The sequence below is a fragment of the Schistosoma mansoni genome, assembly GCF_000237925.1.
Source record: "Schistosoma mansoni, WGS project CABG00000000 data, chromosome 4 unplaced supercontig 0032, strain Puerto Rico, whole genome shotgun sequence".
NCBI lineage: Eukaryota > Metazoa > Platyhelminthes > Trematoda > Strigeidida > Schistosomatidae > Schistosoma > Schistosoma mansoni.
The window spans coordinates 381,859-396,861 of NW_017386017.1; the positions used below are offsets into that span (position 1 = coordinate 381,859).

A 15,003-nucleotide genomic window follows, 5' to 3' on the forward strand; every position below is an offset into this window, starting at 1 on the left:
AAACATCTATGGTAAGAACCAAACAAACAACACTAAGTAAATATAGACTATTGTTAACTGATGACAAACTGGAGAAATAAGTCAGTATTTCTGTTGACTGGCACCCAAAAATATTTAACTGGTAAAAACTGTATTCAAGGAAATAATCAGTTAATAGATTATATAGATTAGTTTTAGATACAACAATCAGCTTATGAATTAGACCAACCAGAGTCCAAGCATTGAGAAATATTACTTTTAGTTTAGTATGTGATCTTGTTATTTGTCAGTATAAGGTTTCAGATATTGTTAATTTTCATCGAAATCACGAAGCGATCAAATTTAGACAATCATTGAAAACCTGGAAGCATTGAACGACTGTTTTGTCCTAGTATGGAAGGTGGATGAGCACTTTTGGGGAGTTCCATACTAGGATGAAACAGCCGTTCAGTACTTTCAGGTTTTCCATGGTGGTATAGCTTCAATTGACTCATGATTTCAACTATGAAAATAGTGAACAATTAGACAATTAACCAAGCTCTTACGTAATGAGTGTAAGTCAAATGTTAACATACTAATCTATAATTGATAGCCCATTCAGATAATATTTATTTAATCATAGATTGGCTTCGTATCTAAGTATAAAATCAGTTAATTTAACTTAACGTTGACTCTTCCGAAGTTCATTTTCATTTTTCTGTTAACTCATTTTTTTGTGTGTTGTTTCATACTACTTGTTAATATTCAGTAGAAAACTCTATGTCTAATAATTCTGAAGGCATAGAGTGATGAGCGTTTATTCATTGTGTAAGGTATTTACGTGAACCAATAACATTTACTGAATTTATTGTGATAATTACTCTCTCTCTCTTAACTCTTGCAATAATTATTTCCAGTTTTGAAGATCCTTTGAATCCTCGTTTAAATGCAACGGCTTCCATATTTGTGTGACCTAACTTCCCATTTTGGTTATTGGTAAATTGCTGTCAACGTTAGACATAGTTACCAGCTGTCATTTACACTATCGTATGATGTGACTGCTTTTTATGTTATTGTAACAGGAAGTCATTTTATTTCCAGACATACAGATGCGTTAATCGCCTAAGATATCTCACGAGTTGGGGTTTGTAACTAAATTATGTACATTCATAAATAAAAGAACCGTTCTTAAGACAATTCTTCATTTTTTGAATTTCGACATCGCATGTTTTTCAATCGTGCAGCTGGACACGTCGATAGAATTAACACACTTCTGTGTCAGAGCTAATAGTTGACAAGGTATATGGAATTTTGTGCAAGTCGCGAATTTCGAGAGTTTTTTTATCCTATCCAATAAATTGACTGTCTTAAAATTTACATTTGTAAGGGTTTGTATATTCTTATTGTTGATGGAAAGGGCTACAATAGATCATTCTCGTTTGGAATATGTGCACCCTAAGTGGATTACCTTGATATAGTCATTAAAATTACAAGTTTCAGTTAGTATCTAGCAGTTGGATCCAGGATACTCGTTTCGTCCTGTTAGGGACTAGTCAGTTGATATTCACATTGAGACTTGAACCTAGTATCTTTTGGTTCAAATGAAGTCCAACTTTATTCAAAACGTTTTTTTCTTTGAAGTTTCCGAATAAGGCTTCATTGTTCATTTATGTTCAAAGCTTTTAAGTTCTCAATGTACATTTTATTCTGTTTCAATCTATAAAGTAAAATTTTTATCAAAAGCATTTAGGAGTTCAATTTATAGGTACATCAATTAAAATGTTTAACTACTTACAGTAATTCAGTATTTTCTTCCATGAATTGAATCTCATTATTATGATTATTATTCATATTTTGTCTTTTATCATTTATCACCAATAATGCATTACGTAATCGTTTAGTCTGTTCTACTAGAAGAGTAATTCTAAGTTCATTTGCTTGAATTTGTCCTTTCAGTTCTTCATCGACACTTTTTTCATCTTTTAAAATTGAATGTATTCGAAAATACCAAATCAGTTTTGTAATTATAAGATAGAAAATTTCGAGACATATTCTCAAATCTAAAAAACTGTTTACTAAAAACCTGTGTATAACCGACCTTCAGCAATAACTCTTTGCGCTTTGTGGTTGAGCTCGAAAAAACAGCTACTAATCAAGTTTTCTTTTTAAGTACCTATAAATAAAATATTCATCGGCATTGTGGAAAGCTCCAGACCGTAACAGCTACCTTGACGTGGTAGCCGGCTTGCTTATTGTGATGACTCAACTGAGCTATATTGACTGGAACACATGTTCCTTTAGGTCTTACTATGCCAGGCAGGTCGGTTGGAGAACGGTAAGACTAAAAGCAGCAAACTAAGAACCGAGGGCAACGTCGTACTGCTGACTGTAGAAGAGTGGGATGATAGTAAGGTGTTTCCTTCGGACAACAAGCGTCTGCAGTGTTGCTGCCCTTGCACAACTGAAGGAACGGGTTTATAGAAGGTCCCTAAACCAATCAGATTTCAGAACTTACTAATGCGAAAACGGGCGACGCTGATTCATATTTTTAATCAAGAAAAAGACAACACCCATAAATATGGGGGCTATATTCTATTTAATGTCTTTGGGAGTATACAAAATACACAGGAAGAACATCCTTGGGTATTTCACTATTCCCATAACCTGAGGCCTAAGAATAACCGAGAAGAGGACAAGCTGAAGTAAATGTAGGACCATAAAGTCCTCACACCTTATGAGGCCACTGAGAGAATAAAGGAGACACTTTTTTCATCTTTTAAGTTGAATTTATTCGAAAAATACCAAATAAATAACAAGTCAGTTTTGTAATTATAAGATAGACAATTTCAAGAAATATTCTCAAATCTAAACTATACTGATAGCCTCGTGCAAAACAATCAGATGTAAGATGGAACCGAATGTATTTCAGTAAAATCCAGGTAAAAACTGTCTAGATCTAGTTCTTATAATGCTTAAAATTTATGAAAATATCTTCTGCACCTCCTATTAGTGAATGTGACATGACGTGTAAGCTAAACTTCAATAAATACCTACTCCTTATGCAGATTACATCTGACATATTGGATGAGGTTCAAGGCGTAGTCAATGGCGGTTTTGTAAATAAACAGTAATCTATCACTCCAACCACATATCTTATACCTGACTGCTTAACCTAACCATAGATCATATCCAAAACACTGCTAACACTAACACTCAAGTGTTATTATTAGGGTATTCAACATAACCATAGCCCAACTTCTAATACTCACGCATAACCACCTCACGTTGACTATAATCGATAACTCAACATGTGGGAGATTATTAATCATGTTGCAACTATCTATCCACCTTCAGTTGACTTCTTCATAATCAAAGATTCTTTTCTGATTGTCTGAAAAGTCATCCATAAATATTCAATAGTGTTTGGTTTCACTGAAATATTTACAGTTCTGTTTTGCTTTATCAGTAAAATTATAATCTGAACTGTGATTATTTCTAAAATTATTTTCAGTGTAAGTTTATGTATTTTAAGTATCTTATCTATTTAAAGTGAGTTTAACTGTTTATTTCGATTTCTTCGAATCAAATGATTCAGTCAGTCAGCTACAACGTATGACCAGGCACGTTTATGCATCGGTCCAAGTTGCCATACCTCACTCATTAGCACAACAAGATGAATACCGGATTCATAGAAACAGTTAATTTAGTGGTGGTAGTATATGAAAGATAGGTTGTATATAAGGATATAGTATAGGAAAAAAGAACGTTATGAAGCAATTTTAATCTCAAGATTTAAGGGAAGATAAAGAGTGCATACACCTACGCCATTGTGATGGATTCTGAGCCATGTCACCTAGAGTCTCCAACCATTGGTTACGATAGTCACGCGGACCCCAACCAAGTAGTTTGCATCTGCCAACATGGCTTAGACTAGAAGTTAGTGACTTCAAGCACTCAAGACCACTGTATTCATAATCAATCAAATGATTGGATTGATTTAATACAAATATTAAAAACCTGAACAAGTTATAGCAATGAGTAGGTTAAAACATCAATTTTATAATGGAAGATTTCTCTAGTTGACCACCAACTGTCTTAATAACAGATATGAACAATTGATTAGTCCTGTTGATTGAACTCTATATTCGGATCCTAAGCTAGTCTTGTACCCCCAAACTAGAACTACACAGCGACTTGAACACGAGAGAAAAGGCACAAAATAAGCGAGAAGCACTTTACTACAAAGGTTCGTTTATGTACAGAAAATATAGGATTTTTATAGTATTTTAGAAGTCCTTGGGTTTTCCCGAAAATTCTAGAATGCTACTAAACATAGTAGCAGTGTAGTAATCAGCCAATCGGAATCTCTACATGTGACTTTTTATTTTCGCGAAATTTCTAGCAAAACTTCTAATCAAACGCTGATTGGATAAAATGCTTCTTAGTGTTTTCCTGAGCTTGTCATGTCTGTTGCGAAAAATTTGCAGGATCATCCCAACAACAATATGCATAGCTACTACTTTATTTTAATTGAGACTAGAGTTTCGTGAGTTCAATCCAGACATTTTTATAACTCACTTTCCTTAAATACTTTTTTTCATGATACTTGATGAAATTATTTCTAATATCTTAAAACTATCATATCACTTGTTAATGAGAATCTCCTTAAACCTAACTGACCTATACGAAATGTACATTCAAAACAACCTACAGTACTTTGGAGGGGAGTAATATCATTTCATGGTCTCTAGAACTCGGTTTATTTTTCAATTAGGTGTTTATATTGATAACTTTCAATCATGCTGTTTGTTTCATACCCAATGGTTCCACCAAGCTTTCTATACCGAAAAAAGTAAAGTGAGATTCGAATCTGTGATGTATTTATTTCCAAGTTAAGTGATTCTGCTAACTAACCACCATTCCGCTTTATTAATTTCTAAGTTTATTTGAAATTTTGAATTAACTAAGTTTTTTTACTGTGAGACTAAAGCAACGAAATACACTGAATTCATCTCATTATTGTTTTGCTTTAATTTGATGAGAAAATAATTTTCATAAAATTTATGTGCTCATTTAATTCTGTTAAATAAGTTCAGATAAATTTAATATTTTCATAGTTGAAATCATCAGTCAATTGAAGTTAGACCACTATGGAAAACCTGGAAGCACTGGACAGCCGTTTCGTCCTATTATGGGACTCTTCAGCAGTGCGCATCCACGATCCCGCACTCGCAACCAAGTCTGTTGTAGAGATATCAACTCACTAAAGACAATTGATGAACGATTGCTCAAAATCGTGGATTGGTTGAAGTTAGACATTAACAACGTTGGATGCCAGCTCAGTGGTCTATCGGTTAAGTGCTCTGGCGTGAGACTGATAGGTCCTGGGTTCGAATCTCACGGGGCGAGATTGTGGATGCGCACTGCCACTGAGGATTTCCATAATAGGACGAAAAGGCCGTCCAGGGCTTCCAGGTTTTCATTGGTAGTCTAGCTTCAATTAACTCATGATTTCAACTATGAAAATACTGAAATCTCCACAAAACCCCTTCTGATTTAAAATTTAATATTGTTCTATTTTGTCTTTCTGTTTTATTCCATTATAATATTGAACTATTATTTAAACTTGATCATAGTTACATAATATAAAACTTACTATTCTCAAACGTGATTGGTCCATTTAAATCTGGATATTGTGCCATATTTAAAAGATCTTCATTTAATTTATTTAATTTTTCATGTAATTTTTTGTTTTCTAATTGAACTTGTTCAAGATTCAATTCAATTGATTTACGAATTTCTTCATTTTCTATTAACTTACTCTTATGAACAGGTAAAAAAAAATCAATGTAAGAAATAATACAAATGATCTTACTTTGATATTATTTAAGGAATTTTCTATTTCATATACTTTTTGATTAGAATTAGTTAATTGAGTATTCAGATATTGAATTGAGTTCTCCTTTTGTGCAATTTCTTCTTCTAGTTGTTCATTAAGAGTAGTTAGTTGATTTAGTCGTGTTGAAAGTTTCTCATGTTTTGTAGTAAGCATCTAAGAAGAAAGTAAAACGTCAAAACATCAAAATGAAATTCATATCTTATCAAATAATTATTGAATAAAAACGGGCTAAAATGAGATGATAGAGAATAATCATAGCTCAATTATATGATGTTAGTGGAGTTCTGTTCTTTGACCTAGATGATTCAATCGAATGAACTAATCAGTTTAAAGAAAGAAATTCCACTGAAAACTGACTCACTCGTATCAGGAAATGATGGCAAATCAGGCCACGTGCTACTTATGCCTGAACATCGATTACCACGACGCGCTATGCTGACTAGTGTAGGAGATGGTTGGAAAAAAGTTAGGGGTGGCCAAACCAAAACGTGTCATCAGTGCTTGAAGTCACTAACTTCTAGTCTAAGCCATGTTGGCAGATGCAAACTACTTGGTTGGGGTTCGCGTGACTATCATAACCAATGGTTGGAGACTCTAGGTGACATGGCTCAGAATCCATCACAATGGCGTAGGTGTATACACTCTTTATCTTCCCTTAAACCTTAAGATTAAAATTGCTTCATAAAGTTCTTTTTTCCTATACTATATCCTTATATACAACCTATCTTTCATATACTACCACCACTAAATTAACTACTTCTATGAATTTGGTGTTCATCTTGTTGTGTTAACGAGGTAAGGCAACTTGGACCGATGCATAAACGTGCCTGGTCATACGTTGTAGCTGACTGACTGACTGATTATCCAAATCACTAAGCAGTTATAGAATTTGGAATAATTGTCATAGTACTTGTATGATTAGGCTGAACTTGTTTGACCATTGAGTGTTAATTAATATATATACAACCAAAAAAGAATTAAAGTTTACCGATAATTGTGAATTCATATTTTGATTTTCCATTTCTTTCATTTCTAATAGTTTTGAAATTCGCTGACATTCATCTATAGTATTTTCTAGTTTATGTCGAAATTTCAATAGACAAGATTCAATGATACAAGATGGATTCGAAGATAAGTTGATTTCATCTGGCTGAATTGTGTCAATATCACAAAGCTTCTGTAAATTCTCTAAAATGATTAAAGACCAAAATATATATGAAGTAGTTATAGACGGTAAATAAAACCTTAATCTTACAATTAGTAAAATTTAAAACATATATATATATATAAACTCCGCCTATAGCCCTTTGGCGGTTACTCCCGGTCCCAAAGCCGAATAAAAAAGAGGGTTGGTCATGGGGTCAGCAACCCCACCAAGTAGAAAGCAAATCTGCTAGAGAAACAATAATCAGAATAAACAATTTAAACCGTTTAAAATATGTCCTGGAAGCTGAAGGATCTTCATGCAGAAAAATTATGACTTCTCATGAGGAAAGCCGAGATTCTTCGGAAATCAAAAAGTCGATGCCTCTTCTCACAACCAGAAAAGCATTCAGTATAGGTACATGGAATGTCCAAACAATGCAGGATACTGGAAGGACCAATCAAATAGCTACGGAAACGAGAAGATATAACTTGTAGGTTCTCAGAATCAGTGAAACTCATTGGACCCAAGCTGGACAGAAAAGGATAGATTCGGGAGAGATGCTGCTGTACTCTGATCACGAAGATGAAAATGCTTCTCACACTGAGAGAAATCCTCTGATGCTGTCCAAAGAAGCACGACATACACTTATAGGATGGGAATCTCATGGATCCAGAACCATCAAAGCATTCTTTAAACAAAGAAGGAGGGAATCACAATGAATGTTATCCAGTGTTATGCACCAACCAGTGATAGTAGTGAAGAAGGTGAGGATCGATTTTATGAGCGTGACAAGGAAAGGAACTGACCATCCTAATGGAAGACATAAACTCCAAAGTCGGAATGGACAACACCGGGTGTGAAGATATCATGGGACGACATGAACTAAGAGAAAGGAACGACAATGTGGAGAGATTTGCAAACTTTTGTGCATTCAACAAAATGGTTACAGGTGTAACTATATTCCCACACAAACGCTTACACAAAGCTACAGAGATGTCACCGGATCACACTACAGAGAATCAGACCGATCATATTTGCATCACTAAAAAATTCAGAGGGTCTATGAAAGACGTGAGAACCAAGAGAGGAGCTGACATAGCTTCAGATCAGCACCCGATTTCGGTCAGGATAAAACTGAAGCTAAAGAGGCATTTGAAAACTGAAGAGACAGCGTTGCAAATGTTTGTTACAGCTCTTCTTCGAGACACTGACAAACTCAATGGACTCAAGATATCTCTCAACAACAGGTCCCAAGTCTTACAGGATCTACTCAAAGAAGAAGAAACTACTATGGAAGACAACTAGAAGGGGGTCAAAGAAGCACCAACTTTGACGTGTTAGGAGGTTCTGGACAGCAAAAAGCACCATCGTAGGGAATGGATCTGTATCGAAACCCTGGACAAGATCCAATAGAGGAAGAACAAGAAGACCGAAATTAACAACAGTCGAACAAGAACAGAGAAAGTCAAGGCACAAGCTGAATACACTGGAGTAAACAGGTAAGTGAAGAAGAACATTAGAGCTGAAAAGCAGAAATACGTGAAAAACCTAGCAGCGACAGCGGAAAAAGCTGCAAGAGAAGGAAATATGAAACAATTATATGACACAACGATGTAACTGGTAGAGAAATATAGTAAACCAGAGTGACCAGTTAGGGACAGAGGAGGCAAGCCAATCACTGAGATTCAAGAATAGAGGAACAGATGGGCAGAACATTTTGAGGAACTCTTGAATAGACCAGCTCCATTGAATCCATCGGACCTCAAAGCAGCACACACAAACCTTCCTCTAGATGCCACTTCCTAGATGCTAACGTTTGGAGAAACCATCGATGGTCACCAGAAAAATCAGGAGTGGGAAAGCAGCAGGACCTGACAATATACCATATGAGGTACTGAAGTCAGACATAGAAACAAATGCTAGAATAATCCACATTTTATTGAGGAAGATTTTGGAGGAAAAACAAGTGCCGACAGACTGGAAAGAAGAATATCTCATCAAGATACGAAAGAAGGAAGATCTAAGCAAGTGTGGGAACTACAGAGGCGTCACACTACTATTACTCTCCCCCTTTCTCTTTCTTCTGTTGGTTGACTGGATTATGAAGACCACGACATCTGAAGGGAAGCGAGGAATACAACGAACAGCTTGAATGCAACTAGATGATTTGAACTTCGCAGAATTCCTGGCCCTTTTTTATTCCATACACACCAACAAATGAAGGCGAAGACAGCTAATGTAACAACAGCCTCTGCATCAGTAGGCCTCAACATGCACAACGAAAAAAAATAATATCCTGGAATACAACGTAGTGAGCATCAAGTAAATCACACTTGATGGAGAAGCTGTGAAAGGGGTGAAATGTTTTACGTACCTGGGCAGCATAATCGATAAACAAGTAGGATCTGATGCAGACGTAGAGGCGAGGATTGACAAAGCAAGAGGAGCATCCCTACAATTGAGGAATATATGGAACTCAAAACGACTGTCAGCCAAAATCAAAGTCGAAATTTTCAATACAAACGTCAAGAAGTTTTACTGTATGGAGATGAAACCTGGAGGATCACCATAATCATCATCAAAAGTGTGCAGGTATCTACAAACAGCCGTCTATGCAAGCTACTCTAGATCTGTCAGTTGGATACCATGAGCAACAGCCTACTGTGGGAGAGTACAAATCAGCTTCCAGATGAAGAGTAAATTAGGAAAAAACGCTGCAACTAGATAGGACATACATCACGGAAACCACCAGGCTGCATCATGGAGCAAGCGCTAACTTGAAATCCAGAAGGGAAATGGAAAAAAGAGAGACCAAAGAACAATCTTTGTGTGGAAAATTGCAAGCATACACGAAAAGAATGAATAGAAACTGGAAAGGATTGCCCAGAGCAGAGTTGGATGGAAAATGCTGGTGGGCGGCCTGTGCGCCTCGACGAAGGTTAACAAGAGTGATATATATATATATATAAGCTAAAACAAAAATTTACCAAACATTTTTATGTGGTCGTATTTAATTAGACAAAAAAAATCGCACTATTGAAATCATATTTTTTACACATGGAATCGTTTTAAATTATTTATTACATCTAATTCAAACATTACCTATGTTGTTTTTTATTACTTCACATTGATTTTCTAATTCGAGTGTCCGAGATTCTTTAGTCTTTATCATGTTATGTAAATTCTCTACTTCGGTTTTGATATTTGTGTTTTCTTCCTTTAATTCAATATTCCTTTTACTTAAGTTTCTTATTTCTTTGGACAATTTTTCATGAACGGTATTGAACTCGTGCTGCGAGTTTTAAAATGGGATAGCGTTAAAATAAATAATTTTGGTAAGCAAAATATGTAAACTCTTCTAATACAAATACACAAAATTTATGTAGACTATTCGATAAGTAGTAGGATGGATAGCACTTTAAAAAAATTTAAAGAACGTTGGTTTTTGTATTTAGAGATTTTCAATTTTAAACAGAGTAGAACTGATAACTGAACCCTGAGAATGAAGTTCAAGAAAGAAATAAAAAGGAGAGCAAGCTATATAAAATAATACCGAATGTCAAGACCTATGGAGAGACAAATATACGAATGCGTCGGCGCTACTTGAACCGATTTTAATCCATATCACATGGGTTTCCTGTAATTGCCCAGGATTATCAGGAGAACCTCATTCTGAAAGTCCGCAATTTCTGTGATCGGCAAAACTAACAACTAATGCCGTGTATTCATCCGGCCATTCATATCTTTCTTCCAATAAAATCATACTGCAGTAAGCATTAGACATTGGAGTAAATCGTGATTGAGTAGGTATGAAAAAATCTGGCTATTTACACTTAATTTGTAGATTTTTGATTATGTAGGTTGAGGTTTTCTTCCTCAAATAAAAGATATCAGCCAACTGTTAACGAACTAATAAGTAATATGCCACAACAGAAAAGTGTCTTATGTAACTTCAAGACAGTTATTGCATTAGTCAGGAGACCGGATCAACTCAAAGTATAAGCGGGTTTTGTGGGATATTATTGCACCAACTTTGAAACTGAGGCCATCGGTCCTACTTACGTTTACTACTTAGGTAAAGGTGGGTTAATGGGATAATAAGTCTAAGCATTACTTTGATTTTTCTGGACAATGTTTGAAATACTGATAACCGAAATTCTTTAATGCGTTCTTTTACGCTTTGAATTCCAATTCGTAGTTAGAATCGTGATCAGGTTACGCTCAAATAATAAGACAAAATCTAATGACCTTAGATCATAATTAGACAGGGACTTTGGTTTTAAAGGTTCGTAAACACGTTTCTAGACTTCGGAGCTTAAGGTGGGACAAATAAAAAATTAAAGGTAATGAATGAAATTTTGATCTATCGTAAGTAAACCTAAGCCTATAAATTAGAACTTCAAAACGTGTTAATTATTTGTCTTTATTTTTTGTAAAAGGAACTTTCCTCCGAAAAAGAAAAACGATTAAGATATATATGTTAAAGATTTTGTAGCTGTGAAGGTAGACCGTTGACCCGCGTACTCGTTCCAAATATAACTATATGAGCAATCCACTGATATACAGTCGGTATTTCACACAGAAAATCATAAACTTCGTATTAATAGGCTAATATGTCTCATACCTCTAAGTGTAACTGCATGGCTCTGAAATTTTCAACCGTATGTGACAGTTCTAATCTGTGAAACCAGACTTTCAAACAACTTAAAAAATAGAGTGACTGAATTTTAAGAAAAATATGTTTCATTTGATTTGGATTAAGTATACTAAATTATCAAGAATTTAGAAAACCTCAAGTTGCAAATTGTTCTTGAATGTACAATATCACTATATTTTCAGTTTGCCTTTGTTCATATGGCATGGCTTAAATTTAAGTAAACATCAGTTATACAAAGTGCAACTTTCAATATTACGCATTAGGTTCCCAGTACTTAGGTAAATTTGTATAAGCAAATATAGGGAAGGTATTCCAATTGGTTTGTAAATCACATGAATAGTTTTCAAGTGGTTTTAATCAGGCTACAGGAAATCATCAGATTTATATAAAACATGCCTACTTGTTTATCTAAAACTTCTTTGGAAAGCTGAACGTTCTCTTTCTTCACTAAATTTAATTGTTCCTCCATTATTTTTATGGGTGAACTGTTTGTTTCCAAATATTTGATCAAACGTGTAATGTCTCGCTCGACGGACGATAAAAGAGACCTTGACTCGTCTGCTTTGCATCCTATCCACCCTGATAAGTGCTTTACATCACTTATGAAGCGTCCCGTTTCAGAAGGCAGATTGTATGTGTCCATTGGTTTCACTAAACACCTTGATAAAACCTTTACTGGACTAAACTTTCACCCATATGCTCACTTGAATCACGGATTGAAACAGTTGTGAAAAGTTTCCGCCTTGGTTTTCAGAGATTGTAGCTTGTGTTCCTTGCGATCTGGTTTCCAACTCACCATTCTTATCAGTTAACTCTGAAGGTGCTTGGGATGAAGACTTATAATAGCGTTCGACATCGGCAATCCACTTAATGGCATCTGCAGCAATCTTTCTATCCGAGAATCTTTCAACCTCATAAGACGTTTCATGATTTTCTTCATCATATTTAAGATATACTGCTTCCTTTGTTTCTGTATCTGAAAAGTTTAAATGGTGAAAGACACATCTTACTAACACTAATCAGGCTGACCAGGTAAGATACAACTGAAACATGTTCATGGACGCAAGAACTTAATGAGTTTGAGTCTTCGTTAGATGAACTTAGATGATGACAAACTGTCTTACATAGATGGCTCAGGATTTGAAATATTAACAAACATCTAACAAAATCGTCACTCATTATCCAAAATTCTCAGCTACCTGTCGATTATCATTTCCAGCAAAAACACATGTAACATAGTATTTGAAGGCTTGTTGGATGTGGAGAAATTGCATTTAGATAAAACAGGAAGAATTTTTGTTTCAAAAGCAGATTTTCCAGGAAACTTCCAAGAGTACGCTACTTTCATATTTGCGCGTTTGTTGACTCTTTCTACGACATCATGTAACAGATATACTTCTTCTTTGAGCTTTAAAATACAAGCCTCACTACCGAGAGACATAGGATTTGAAAACGTGAGACTCTGAATATTACATATACGAAACGTTCTGATTATTTTAAACAAATTTTCACTTGAGCCTTAAGTAACCATTTTGATGGAATATTATGTGCAAAGTTCACAATTCAAATGCTTTAAGTGGTTGTAGACGAAACAGAAGGGATTATGCCTAATGAACTGCCGTATTTTGTAGCAGTGAATCATCGATGTCTCCAGGTAGGTACTAGGTATATTTACCTGTAAAAAGTTAAATATTGGTAAACACCGGTAAAATACTGTCCTATATCGCCGAAAACATCTCCAGCTTCCTCTCAAAGAACTCTTGAAAAGTTGCTTGGATTGCCTCAGGAGGCAGCGAATTCCAGAATATGATTACTCATCGAATCTAGACTTTACCGTAGTTTGACTACACTATTAGGAATGACACGATTAAAACACAACCACCTACCACTCACAAGCAAACGAGTGGGTAGGACGCTTTCGCCGGCAGTTAAAAAATTCACTCTCAGCTGCAAGTGTTACGCAGTGGACCGATGCTTCTCCACTCGTCTTACTAGGTATTCGCAATGCAGTGAAAGCTGACATTGGATACATTGCAGCTCAATTCGTTTATGGGATGACACTTCGACTTCGAGGAGAATTCATGGATCCTTGATCTTCTTCAATGAACATGGATCTAGTCTCCTAAACGAGCTGGCTTACAAACGCAATGCGTTCAGTTCAACCTGTTTCCACTCGACCTCAATCAACTGACGTTTTCATTCAACCTGGCTTACAATAAAGTGCACATGTCTTCGTACGTCGGGACTGATATCGACGACCCCTTTAATCACGCTGATACTTCGGCAGTATCGGAAAATAAACTTAAATCAATGCGTTTTGGAAGAAGAGTAAGATTTCCAGAACATTTGAACGACTATTGCACGTAAGACACCAGATAACATTTTAATATGTCTAATACTTAATATGCTTATACTTATGTATTTTTTCAAAAAACAAACAAACAGATTTTTTGGCTATACGTCTATATTTAATTTTTCTCTTTGAAAAATAACCAAAAATTTTTCTTTATCGCTTTTATGCTATCGCAGGCGTATGAGATTATTTACCTTTTTTCGTTCGCTTTGTGTCTTAACGCGCCTACGAGTGTGTTTCAACATGCACTTAAATATTCTTGTTTTCTTTCCCAGGACGACTGGAAAAGATGATGAAAAGAACGACCAAGTCTACGAGGAACTTGAATTTTGATTGTACTTTTTTCCTTATTGCTATATTGAGGTTCATGGCTCTTTCTAGTAAGGAATGACGACCAGACACTGCTAAACATAGCAAGCTATCAGAAGAGTGTTTGCCAACGACACACTCATTGGGTTTAAACTTCTGGCTGGTCACGTTGTAGGGTCTTACTAATCTGTAGCGGTAAATAAATCTCCCAAATCAATAGCTCTGTAAGTATTTGACGGTGGACGCTGACCATATTAGTCATGAAGAATTCATGCAACCGACCCGGAAGCTGTTTTACTGTTTCATTTGGTACGCAGTATGACAATCCCAAAGATTGGTTCGAAGAACCGTGCATGGATCTTACAGTAACTGCTTACAACAAACTTAGTAAGTCGGATCGAAGGTGGGTATGTGGCACGCGCAACATGAATGCGGATGTTTTACGGAGCAACGTCATCATTCTCTTGACAGGTCTGCGGAAGAAGTTGTCAGCGAACCTGTAAAAAGCAGTCCTAAAACGGGTAAACAAACAAATACGCACAGTGAAGACAAGAAGAGCTACCTCGGCAACGCTAGTATTGACGGAGCATGTAATGACACTAGCGAGGACATGCTGAAGCTCAGCACCGTCATAACATCGACGGTACTAAACTCCTGCAGCAATCGTGGGTCCTTCAGAA

At 35.7% G+C, this 15,003-nt stretch overlaps 1 protein-coding gene across 1 annotated transcript in view; it reads right to left on the reverse strand.

The window, feature by feature from the left end:
- The window catches only part of Smp_149090 (hypothetical protein), a gene marked incomplete at both ends in the record, with an annotated part of 16,401 nt that extends 3,299 nt beyond the window's left edge, over positions 1–13,102 (reverse strand). The window contains 7 exons of the mRNA XM_018791111.1: positions 1,754–1,937; positions 5,615–5,780; positions 5,834–6,010; positions 6,846–7,045; positions 12,458–12,637; positions 12,672–12,820; positions 12,861–13,102. Of these exons, the coding sequence (XP_018645630.1) occupies positions 1,754–1,937; positions 5,615–5,780; positions 5,834–6,010; positions 6,846–7,045; positions 12,458–12,637; positions 12,672–12,820; positions 12,861–13,102 (1,298 nt within the window). The remainder of the gene's footprint in view (positions 1–1,753; positions 1,938–5,614; positions 5,781–5,833; positions 6,011–6,845; positions 7,046–12,457; positions 12,638–12,671; positions 12,821–12,860) is intronic.
- Positions 13,103–15,003: the final 1,901 nt, after the last annotated feature.